The following is a 13,368-nucleotide window of genomic DNA, read 5'->3' on the forward strand; positions in this document are numbered from 1 at the left end:
CCCATGTCACGGGAGTTTTATACTGTCAAACGAACGTTAATTCAAGAAACAAACTTACTCTTTTGGATGAAGGAACATGCGGTGTTGTAAGGCATAATGTACCTGACATTTTAAGAAATAAAAATATACAAATTGTCTTACTCGGGCGTTCTGTTTCCATAAATTAAAAGTAATATTCAATTTCATTTATAATTTGTATAATTATTTTTCCCATATACTGTATATGCAAAATTAAATAATAAAATGCACGAGTAGTTAAAAAAATAAGTGTTGAATTTTTAATAGTTCAATTAATATTAATACACGGAATAAAATTTAAATAGTTTCATTAATCCTTAATTTTTTTTCGAACGTCAAAACATATAAAGGACACATTATACAATAGATCTATTATGAAAAATCCAGTCTGATCCGTTTGGGAACACATAAAATAAAATGACTATAAAATTTATAACGGGGGTGCTGTAGAATTAATTTCAGTTCCAATGTGATACTGAAGCACGGGAGTTTTGTATCATCGTTACCGCATAAGAAACAAAAGAAGTTACACAGCAACGACAGAATAAACAAAATGCTTCTTGAATAGATGGGTATTTTCTTCCATGTCAGTGGGCGAGTGAATACCTATAATGCAATCATATGGGGACGTGAAAATACGCAAGTCTCATATGAACTGGAACGGATTAGTCCTAAAATTAATGTTTGATGCGCGGTAAGTTGCTATAATCTGTATGGATCTTTTATCTTCGCAGAAGAAACAGTTCGATCAGGACCATATCTGGACATGATGAAAAACTTTTTCGAACCACAACTGCGACAGGAAAACAACATGGGTTTCGTGTTCCAACAGGATGGTGAACCATCTCATTGGGCAATAGACGTCCGTGATTATCTGGATGACACATGGTGTGGTCGAAGAGGATCAATTATGTAACCTTCAAATTCCTCAGACCTGTCACCACCCATTTCTTTCTCTGAGGTTTTGTGAATAATAATGTGTAGGCACAGCGATCCAGGGATATTCATGATCTCAGAGCAAAGATCTCAGCTTTTGAGGAAGTTACTCCTGAGATGTTAGACCACACATGGGAGGAATTAGCCTCAAGATATGAACTGTGTCATGTTCGCAATGGTGGGCACATTGAGGTCTAATTTGGAGAGAACTCCCATTCTTCTAGAATGCATGTAGAAATTATTTAACAATAAATAACAACAGTTCTCATTTTATTATGTTTTTATTTTGTCTTCCCAAATAGATCACCCTGTAGTTTCATCGTATCAATTTATTAGGAATATGAGTGTCCTCCTTCAAGAATAGAGAGTCGTTATACGCGGTATGTTGCTTAAATGTTAAACATATCGAGCCCATTAAGTCACTGTTTGTATACTTTTAATTTAATGTTCATTAATTATTTTAATCTCTCGATTAATTCAACAGATTCTAAAAAAAGAGAATAAAAACTTCAACGCCAAAAAAGAAATATCATAGACGATGTACTGAGAAATGTAAAATACTATTTGATCAGTATTGATTGCCCTTCCAATGGAATTGCGAAAGTTGGTGCTAAAATTTAAAGTGGAGCTGTTTTTCAACTGGTTGAGAGTAAGTGCGGTTAAGATAGAAATCGATCAATAATCATTAAATCACAAATTTGTATGTATACACGTCGAAAGAAATAATAACCAGCCTAAAGACGTCTTCATGGCGGCCATGCGGTACAGATGTACCGAAATTTTGCATCACATCTTTAAGATTCCCTTACTGTATTTTCTCCCACGCCTTTAGAAAGAACTTAACCCCGTTCTGCTTTATGTTTCTAATTGAATTATGTAACTCACGAAACTTTGGAATATAAGAATTTAAGAACGAATAATTTTCCAGGTTTTCACGATGTTTATCGCGCATATATATGGAAAGGACTTAGGCAAAGGCTTGCAGTCGAAGTGTGTTGTAGCTGAATAGTAAAATGACTACAAAACAAAAGTTAACCGTGTCGTGTTCGAGTTCCGCTTATAGCCTATTATATTATTAGTTTTTGTTCCGCGTGATATTAATTTTATTCCACTATATTTTTAATGAGTTATTTTACGACGCTGTATCAGCTATTAGGTTATTTAGCATCGCTGGGTTTGGTGATAGCAAGATGAGGCCGAGGATTCGCCACAGATTACCTTAAATTCGCCCTACGGTTGGGAAAACCCTAGGAAAAAACAACCAGGCAATCAGCCCAAGCGGGTATCGAACCCGAGCGCAGCTCCGGCAAGCGCCTGAGCTACGCCGTTGGCAAATATTTTGCTCATATTGTATCCTATTACAAATAGTGTCTCATAAATAATGTCAGTTTTGGGGTAAAATTTTAGTTGGAGTGTGCTGTGACAAGAAATTAATCTAATCTTCAAAGTAAAGTCCATTACTTTCTATGGTCTTGAGAACCTTTCAGCGCAGTTTGTTATTCCGCGACGTTACCAGTTACTGGTTTTTGACGCTAAGAATTCGGCGATATCCATTTCAGCGGCTTCCAAGTTTCGGAAATTTATTTCATGCAGGAAGTGGGCAATGCATTCAAACACATGGTAATCTGAAGGCGCAAGATCAGGGCTACATACCGCATATGATAGCAGTTCGATTCCTTCTAATTCTTGCATTATAGCAGGTCATGAACTCTATGTGTAATAATAGACCTAACCGCTTAATTGACAATTTTTTTCAATAAAATCATTATAAAGCTTGTTTTTCTTTCATTACTGCATAACTGCAAAATGAGCTAGTTTTAGCACAGTCTAGTATATACAGTTACGAAGCTTGAGTTGTTGAGGGTACTAGGAACAATACACTGTGCCGGTATTATTTCGCATTGTCTATGATGAGGCAAAAGTAGCGATCTTAGTGGTTAGCAACTATCTATGGATGCATATTCCCTACGTATAGAGCTTCGTGACTGTATATACTAGAGTGTGGTTTGAGTATTTCAGTACTTCAGGATTTTTACCTTTTCATTTAACCTTGTTAAAACTAGCCTGCTGAAAATTACAGTCTGTGAAGATTTCCAGTACTCTGACTTTGCAACAAATACGACCGATTCTTTCAGGTTTATATTCTAAATCTTAAACCTACAAATTTCAGAAATATATGACAAATAAATACAATTACAAAAATGTATTACAAATTCACCTCTACACTTAAAACGTCTGTCTACCAGATGGTATTAGAGCCTTAAATTCTTCAATGGCATCGTTTAGATTTATGGAAGGAGCAATTTCTTGCTCAATATACAGCAATATGAGGGGATCGATTCGCTGTTATAACACTGTGCTTCTGACTTTAGGTTTCATATGCGTCAACTTTAAAGGTCTTTCACAAGTTTTCATTACTTTGAATAGTGATGGGGAAAAACGAGAACTCAACCCAACTTTCATCCACTTGCAACCAGTCGATGACTTTTTTTACGTTGTTCTACTAATGACAGGAGAGATAATGGTTCATTACATGCTCGGATAATTCAATTCAGCCTTTAGTTCATAGACTGCAACAGAAGAGAAATAGTGTTGACCGCCAAATCTTGACTGAGAATTAATTTAAAGACAGCTGACTTCCAGCACCAGTCACAATATCAAGTTCCCTGTTCATATCTTTGTATTCTTTGTTATCAATGCATTCAATAGATGATAGAGTAATATTAAATAATTTTTAGTTTGCCCTCTTGGTATGAAAATAATGTTACCATTCTACTAAGTAGGTTACCTACCAGTCTAGTTAGATACTTTCCCTCGTTTTACCTGTGGTATTATTTTCTCCAAAATTTCTGATAGACTCATTAAAAAAAACACTGAAATGTTGATCACAGTTCTCATAACAAAAACAGATTGACGCAAGGTTTCTCTTATTGCACCTAGTAAATTAAGTTCCCGATATGAAGAAGACTGCCGACTGACGAACACCTGCAGCACTGGATGTGCCATTTGAAAGGCAAATAGAAAATGAAATGATTTCACTTGAAAGAGACCGTGAATTTTCTTTTGACCTCTGGAAAACGTGTGGTTTTAATTATTTCCTGCGAAGCTTGCAAAATACAGCTACACTTTTCTTCCATAGTACTTACTACCTCAATAAGGTTAACCTAGGCCTATTTTGTATTGCAGAGTGATTTCTGCAGTTTCAATAGTGATCCAACCTGTGTTGCAAGTTTTCTAATATTACATGCCTCACAGTAAATTACTTCCTTCCACGGATACATGAAGGAACTGGATGACTCCAAAAAATCAAATTGGCCTACGATCCTATTTTGTTGACTTAAAGAACATATACTATAAAAAAATAGCTGGAATAAGGGTAAACAATGAGCATAAAACACAGTAATGTTTAGTTCCTTACATTTTAGCTTAAATCCAGAAGAATATCTTGATACAGTCAGTGCACCACCAAAACGACAACACCAATGACCAATAAATTTTCAGATAAAACAGAACATAACCTGACTGAAAATATAGTGAGCATCAACAGTTTTCTATCTCTGACGAGACACAAAACGTTTCACAGTGTCATTTTTTGTTGACCGCAATCCAGCGTGTAGTCTGCTATAATGTATACAATTTTACCATTAACTGCTGATACTACGTATTTGTTGTTGAACAACATTACAGCTAAAATCAGACGGTTCTGAACACGATACGCTTGCTCTGATAAGTAGCATTTCGAGGAGCTGTCGAATGTGATGTACTGTTAAGAGACATACTTTTCTTAGTTTCACAAAATCAGGGAATAGACTTTACTCTGAACATTTTTTTCCCCTTGAACCCTTAAACACCACTTACTCTTTGCTAAGCACATAATGATATCAATACTCTGTTCTATAAGGAAACGATTTTGTCGCCAGACTTTTCCCCCCGTTTTTGAACAAAGCTTGCTTAATCTCTTCCAATAATGTGTCAATAGCTTTATCTTTTAACAACTATTATGTTAATGAACTTTAAGACTGCTGATGAGTTTTGAACTTGCCTTACTTCATTTTTAGAAACACTTTATGACAGATAGGTACTGAGTCGACCTAACCTTTACTTGCAAATTCATTAGATCAAAAATAACAAAAAGAAATTCAGTATCTCTCACTGGAATGTATTCTGACCATTTGTATTTCCTATTTCACTGAAACCGAAAATTTTTTTCATTCCTTCAACTTAGTTATTAAATGATGCACTTTCTTGTCCCTTTGGCACTGATGATTGTCTGTTCCAACACATTACTTTGTAGTCGCCTGTACATAGTCTTTTCTTTCGTTTCGTTAACCACTTACTTTGATCATAAACATCCGTAAGGTAATTTCTTGCCCATTAACTCATTACACGAATAAAAAAATCGACATTACTACACATTCCTATTATTAACTTCCGTATTGTACTGTACAAGGGGGAAACAATTTGTGACGAGTGTGTCAGACTACGCTAAAGCTAATTTTCTGCCCGCCTTACAAAGGAACAACCATTCGTTCAGTGTTGATGATTATTGTAAACAATGTAACATTACTATGTGGGTGTGTGAGCGCGGGCGCGCAACATCTCCAATGAGCAGTCGATTCCTGGGTATATAAGCCTATGCAAGGCATACCAAAAGCCTGAAGTAACCTAACCTAAACTGTCACAGATTCGTATATACAAGGCATACGAAAAGCGTGTGTCGTGATACTAACACTTCTAAAAAATCGAGTGTACATTAGCGTGAAACTTTCATAATATAACCTAAGTTATGTTGGTATGACTGAGGAAAAAGTATCCCACCTATTTCTATACGGTATTTGAAGATATGGCAGACACGTCAGCGTACGCTAGTATACTCTCCAAATTATATGATTCCCCTAATTTTCTGTTATTCTTTTAAGGGGCGAGGACTCATCAGGAAATGCAAAGACACTACCGACACCCCCTGTGAGCACATCTATATTAATAGCCTCCCCCTTCCCCCTCACACACACACACACACGTATGTATAGACACTGAATTAAAATTTGGAGCAGTCTTGATGGGAATCCACCTGTATGTAGGCAAAAATTTCACACGACTGTCCACACGTAGCATATACACCGTGTTTCATAAAGATTTGAGGGGTTAAAAAACGTTATTGCAAGTCAATTATTGAACTTACGCTAATGAAACCAGTCCAGAAAGAACGAGAAACTCAAACAGTTTGTGCGTGTATGTTTGTTAAACTCTTGTTTACTGCACATGCGCAGTGTGTTGTAAACGAAACTTCCACAATAAGAGAGCTCCAAATTTTATTTCCGTATACATACATACATACATACATACATACATACATAATTACGTGTGACTGTGTTATGTATAAATAATTTTTCTTATTCTTAAACAGTGTCGTACCGTAACAAACATATTCGAATTCGATCATATGAGGAGCAAACTTTCAAAACGTGACATGTTCATTTTCAGAAAATGCTACAAATATGTGTGTCTGTAATAAACGAAGATTTTTGTGGTGACATTTTATATGAATCTATAGCAAAAATGTAATAATAATAATAATAATAATAATAATAATAATAATAATAATAATAATAATAATAATAATAATAATCTTTCATAGGTATTTCATCACAAAAAATATTTTGCTCATTGCATAGATTTAAGTTTTAGGCATCTGAAATATTATATTTTCTGAAGATGGACATGTCAAGTTTTGAAAGTTTGCTCCTCATATTCAGGTAATCATAATTTTAACAAAATAAATGTTTCGATAGTGCACCCTCATGCTTATGCTGTCAGGACTCAAAACAAAGTAGGGCCTAATCTACAAAAATAAAAATAAGAACAAAACACATTCCGAGATTTACATGCAAGTCTCTGAAAACCACGTCGTACATTTAAATACATTGGTTACGGAACACTTCTGAGAACTTTGTTTAGTGTTGTTAAAATAGGCTATGATTATGTAATCAAATATTATTCAAACAGTGACAAAACTGGTTCCTGTCCCTCAAAAGAAATATTCAAAGTAATAAATAATTTTATATCAACTGGTAAGCTCGAAACGTGTGGAAAATATTTTTTATTCGACAGACAGACTGTGTTGGTGTTCTACAATAAATCAAATAACTGAACCCGTTACGGTTACATATTCCTCGGCTATGCCAACTCAAATTAGATTCATCAGCCTTGTGTATATTCAGCATGAATCGCAATGCCGAAGCTATTGTGAAATACAAATTCAGCACTGAACTAAATGGGAAAGAATGATTGCATAACCCGCCCATCAAATATACAAATATACCGTCTTGTCTTTATGTTAGGGCTTAAATCGAGAGGGAACACGGGTATATGCCATACCATTACTTTTTTCCGCGGGGGAACGACGTACCTCCACTTTTCAGGCCCTTCACCGATTCTGATATTGGGAAGATAACGTGTTTCAACTATCTACTGCTGAACATTGGAACACACAACTGGTATTAGTTTTTCCTTAGATCGTTTTGGCAACATTGCACCTACGTCATCTTTTGTTGCAATTCAACATCGACACGCTTCAGATAGCTACGTGGACCTGTGGATAATTTTTTAAGGTGAGGACCCCCCCCCCCACTTCTTTGATAGCATTTAAGCACTGCTTGATATTATTCATAAATTTAAACCCAATCCTAAAAAAAGTCTTTACTTTGAATATGTTAAAGTCTTGTACTGGTGCAATGTAATGAAATGCACATGGGTGTCACATGTTTCCTAGAATATTTTTGGGGGAAATTGTTAGGTTCAACATTTCACAACTTACAAACCGCAAGATCAACATGCACACACTCTTGTTCTCTCTCTCTCTCTCTCTCTGGTTCTATATTGATAGTGTTACTGATTAGTTTATAGCCTTCTAGGGCATACTGTAATGTTGGTAATAGATGGGGAATATAAATTTCTTCAACATGTGATAGTACTGCTAATCGAGAATCGCAAGTAACTCTTACAAGGGTGTTGTCTTAACCGACTGAATAAAAATACGTAATAAAAAGATTGACAAATATATTATGTAGTAGTAGTAGTAGTAGTAGTAGTAGTAGTAGTAGTAGTAGTAGTAGTAGTAGTAGTAGTATACATAGACCCCAAGCGGTCCTTGATGATCCACATTGGATATACACAGCAGTTGGTTGCCAGCCTATTAGCCTATATTATATTATTATACTGTTAATTCATTTTGTGGATTTGCATAGGAGTCAAATTATTCTAAGTTTCTAAAATACGAACATCCTTATCGTCAGTATCATTATCAAATTGTTTCAGAGTAACTGTAGGACTGTTTCTATTAAATATGACAATAGTAATGACTGATCCGCGGTAACTATAATTTACCGATCAATAGTTCATACTAATTCAAAAAGCTTATTTGTTCTCCTAATAAAAGTAGTTTATTTCACTTTTCAAAAGTTACTGAAATAATTACATTACTAAAACTGTGATAATTATTCATGTATGATCGTGAAAGTTAACTAATGCTATGTAATTGATTTAAACTATCTTATATATTCGCTGTATAGATATGAACACGTTCACATTATCATAGTTAGCCTATTTCCTCCCACATAAATAGCACTTCATGTTACTTGACATTAGCTAAGAATAAATTCAAATAGCCTACATGATAATTACAAACCATCATGGATAGAAAACCAGTCCGTGCCTTCATATCTGGACTTTATCGTGTAGACTACAACTCAATACAGTAACCGACGCTCAAGAGTATGAAATTTTCGTTCATTTTTATATGTTAAAAAAAAATAAAATAAATTACAAATTAGCAGGGTCCATTAACTGGCGACTTCTCACCAAAGGAATATAGCATCGATCCTCGTCTCTGAATGGTTCTTGTAGCAAAAAAGCGGTGTTAAGATTAAGTATAGCAGTCACTATTTACCAACACATTGTGAGACCAACTGCATTGTTTATATCAAAAGGAATCTGAACAAGTAATTCCACCATAACCTACAAAACGGCAACTAAAACTGAACTTCACAATTATCGATTAACACAATCGCATGAGCGGACTGTTTAGCTGAATGGCTACTGCACTGATATTGCATGCCGGAGACCCGAGTTCAAACACTGGTGAAATATTTTGTTAGACGTAGGAGGTTTTATGCCAATTAAACTTACTCCTCCTTTTTTTAAATGTCATATTAGTGATGCTTTTTTATCTTTCATATCTCTAATATGAGACAGAATAATTCGCATGGTTATAATGTGATAATTGATTAGCATACACTCAAAGTTGATACTCTTCTATGTATCTTCCAATTTCTTTTCTGCTGTATCACCAACACAAGTAGGCGAACATCTTATCACTTAGCGTAATATGCCCATTAAAATAAAGACTGCGTTCTAAATAATGCATGATAAAATATAACCGAATCCAACATATTCATGTGCTAGGCACTATCATTGTGGTACGTGTATGTTCATTCGAAACACTGACTTAAACTCTCCGCTTTCCAACTTCTGAAAGTTATAATATAAGATCAATGTGACAATTAAACCGGAATTCATGTATGATTTTTCAGCGAGTTAAATTATGTGGCAGGACGGATATTGAAATAAGTGCTATGCCTTTGCTGGACTATTTTATTTTCAACTGTTCAACAAGCAACCAGTCTGAGCCGAGCGACTCAGGTGGCTGTGGAGGGGGGGAAGAGAGTTGCCTCACCTGTAGTACGGGCTTCCAAAGGGCGAGCAGTAGAAGGGATCGTTGTGCACGTGGGGCATTCCTGGCATCATCGGGCACATGGCGGGATGCGGATGCGGGTGGTGATGACCAGTTAGCGGGTTCATATGGTGATGGGGGTGAGATTGATGTGCCGCCGCTGGGTGAAGATGAGCAGCAGGGGGCCCTGGGGGCAGGGGATCCGGTCCGCCACCTCCACCCACTAAGGGGCCCGCCCCCGCCGCCGCAGCCGCCGCCACCGATCCTGCCCCGGCACTGTTCGTATTGCTGTTGCGACTGCGGACGGGCATAGAGGAGCTACCGACGGCAGCTATAGAAGACAACGATGATGATGGCGACTTCCAGCAGGGCGCGACACTAACACCAACGAGAAACGGTGACGCCTGATGATGGATGGACTCCAGGGCTTCGAACCAAGCACTCTGAACGGGAACCTCCCCCTCCAACACAGTAATACGATGCCCAGGGGGAGGAAGTTGATTTTATTGCTCGAAGCTCCTCATCCCCAGCCGCAAAGCTAGGGGATGAAACTCCATACTGCACTATAACGTAAATGGCACTTGTCACAATCTTTTCACCACGTGAATCACTCGTTGCGAAACAAGAACCAACCGTCAACCGGACAGGTCAACTCGCCAACACCACACATACCATACCGACACTACCTTAGAGGGGGGGACGGACGGTCGGACCGACCGGCCGGCCGGCCGGCAGGCTGGCCAGGCAGCGCAGCTCTCGCTCGACGCAAACAGCATGGCTGCCACACTTCCAATGCCACAATTCCAGTTTCACTAGCACATTCCGGCTAGAAACAAGTAACGCAACACTTCGTGTATCGTTCCACTCACGTCTTGCGCACGTCGCGTCTGAGTCTCTTGATATAAACCGAACAGAATGAAGTAAGCAACAGATGCACGCTTCACCACGTGGGGTTATAAGATCAACAACCCCGTCTTCATCTGGGAGGAAATAGCGCAAGGAAAATCACGCCGTCTCAACAACTTCTAGCTGAGAAATCAAACAAGCGACGTACTACACTATTGGCATCCCTGACCAATAGCCGGGCGGGCAACTTTCATCTACTCTCGCGCCAGGGATTGGAGATGATTTCCTATTGGCTGGCCCAGTTCTTGTCACGTGATAACAAAACGAGCGGTCGGAACAAAAAAAATTGTTCCAAGAGCCTAAAAAGCCGTAGAAAAAGGATTCCATGGGCTGTTTACACTTGTCAACAAGACTTAACGGCTATTTAAAACTGTTCTACTTCAGACTGGCAACTGTCATCACAAATGTGCTCCCTCGTTTCCCCGCCCCCTCGCGGGGAATGTTGCAGCATCAGTACGTCGACGTCAACAGTGAAGTCAATAATGCGATAACAACGCCGAACGTGGCCGAACCGTGACTTCACACAATCACTTACATTTAAATAAACACAACAAAGGAAACTATACACAATAAACACGTTATATATTGCTTTTATCTACATTAATTCAATGGTACCGGACAACAATTTTTTAGCCGGAATCAAACATGAATAGTAATTCATACAAGCGAGGGATTTCATACTCAATTTCTTCCCTTACAGTAGTTAGGAAATCATACTTATTTTAAATTGCATAGCAAACATGCTTAACTTGTTTTTTGTTTAATCTTTCAGTAACAGTTGCAATATGATATAGTTTTACTGAAAACAGTCACTCTGTGTTGATATTGTGCTTTCATAATAAAATATTATCTTCCAAAAAAATACACACACTTGGTAACTACATCTTAACCAACATAATTAATTTAAATTACACTTTATTAAGTAAACGGGAAAAGAAAAAGAAAAGGATATGTGTTTTATTCTGGGTACTAACAGCTTCCCAGAACAAATTTCATCCATTGTGTACCCACAAGTCAGAGATTTTCACTAATTTTAATCTCATATTTCAAGGACGCTCGTCATAAATTCCTTTGAGACAACACAAGATAAAGGACAAACACTACTTTCTGACAGGAAGATATGTCACCACCACATACACGGTTAAGAAAGCTATTTAACATAATATTGCACTTAATAATATATTAAATCATTCTACTAATACAATACTAAGTTGAACATTGAGGGACGAACACGAACAATCCAGATGCACGCAGGTTTTGCTTGAATCTTTCGTTAAGTAATGCATCTGCAAAATCATAAGCGACCGTATACTCTAAGTACAGACAATCCGAAGACGTCTGTATTAAATTCGGTCACGAGGAAGAAAGTAAAAAGCCAATCCATTCTGTTGTGCACTCATGTCTACACTCAAAATGTAATAAAACTGTCACATTACGATTCAATACAAAATTTATTCATTTGAAGGCCTATGCGTTACCTGATCATGAAGTTTATTTTAAAAAATGGACGAAATATTCATGCAATTAAGACATTAAAAAGTAAAACAAATGTGCCAATAAATATTCACTAATAAATAAAAAAAAATACATTTCCTGTAACAGCAAGAATATTGATCATAACTTCCATGTTTTGTTTTGAAATTTAAGTAGAACTGCTGTAGTTTTTAATTGTCTAATATCAGCCATTAATTAACATTTTACTGTTACCTCTCAAGATGGTTTTGTATCGCATAAAGCTTGTACTCATGCTACATTATATTATTTGTGCGTATATAAATATTAATCTACATACACATAGATGTTATGTTCTGTTTTATTTAACGAAGCTCGCAACTGCAGAGGTTATATCAGCGTCGCCGGATGTGCCAGAATTTTGTCCCGCAGGAGTTCTTTTACATGCCAGTAAATCTACTGACATGAGCCTGTCGCATTTAAGCACACTTAAATGCCACCGACCTGGCCCGGGATCGAACCCGCAACCTTGGGCATAGAAGGCCAGCGCTATACCAACTTGCCAACCAGGTCGACCATACACGTAGAGATAAGTTTTCAGTATGATGGAGGATTTGCCTTTCAGAACGTCTAAAATTTTTCATATGTGTTGGTATTCAGGATTTTAAAGAATCATGTCAGTTTATTTGGAGGGCATTATTGATCTACCAATAAAAACAATGTTGAGTCTCCAACTCAACCTTATACATGGTGTTCACGTGTTGGTTTCGTAATCAACATGAAATTCATATTCCTTCATGCCTTGTTTCTCTAATCGGCTATTTAACGTCGCTGTATCGGCTCCGGTGGAAATGATTATAACTAGGGGGCGGACGTTGATGAAAAGTCATCTTATTTTTCACATAGGACGATGCCTAATATAGGAATCCTTTCTATGTTAATATCAACGTAAAAAAAGTAATTTCTTATATTGCATTTTTGACGTTTTTGAACTAATAGGTCATTTTTATATTTTTTCGGCATTTTTGGTCATTTTAATACTTTGAAAAACTTTTAGAACATCTGGAATGCATTTTACTTTCTTCTTTACCAATAGATCTGTTAAACCATTTTCTAACCCAATAGGTCAGTAGTAATTACCTACTGAATAAGTGAATAACAATGAAGTTTGAGTTTATAGTTTGGAACAGACTCTAAAGTCCATCTCTCATTCCCTGAAGACTTCATTTCACACAATGGAAGTAATATAAAATACTTCACAGCAGCTTAGTTTAAGTGAGAACTTTGACCGCTACTGTTCTTTTGTCGGTAAAAGGGTGTCTTTA

At 36.9% G+C, this 13,368-nt stretch overlaps 1 protein-coding gene across 4 annotated transcripts in view; it reads right to left on the reverse strand.

The window, feature by feature from the left end:
* Chi (LIM domain-binding protein 2 Chi) overlaps positions 1-13,368 on the reverse strand; it is a 447,709-nt gene that overhangs the window by 207,274 nt on the left and 227,067 nt on the right. The window contains exon 1 of one of the 4 annotated variants that reach the window (XM_069831012.1): positions 9,689-10,649. The exons of the other annotated variants lie outside the window; for them this stretch is intronic. Coding sequence (XP_069687113.1) covers positions 9,689-9,996 — 308 coding nt within the window. The 5' untranslated portion in view covers positions 9,997-10,649. Of the gene's footprint in view, positions 1-9,688; positions 10,650-13,368 lie in introns of those variants that run through there. 4 annotated transcript variants of the gene reach the window in all.

Source organism: Periplaneta americana, chromosome 7 (assembly GCF_040183065.1).
Source record: "Periplaneta americana isolate PAMFEO1 chromosome 7, P.americana_PAMFEO1_priV1, whole genome shotgun sequence".
Lineage (NCBI taxonomy): Eukaryota > Metazoa > Arthropoda > Insecta > Blattodea > Blattidae > Periplaneta > Periplaneta americana.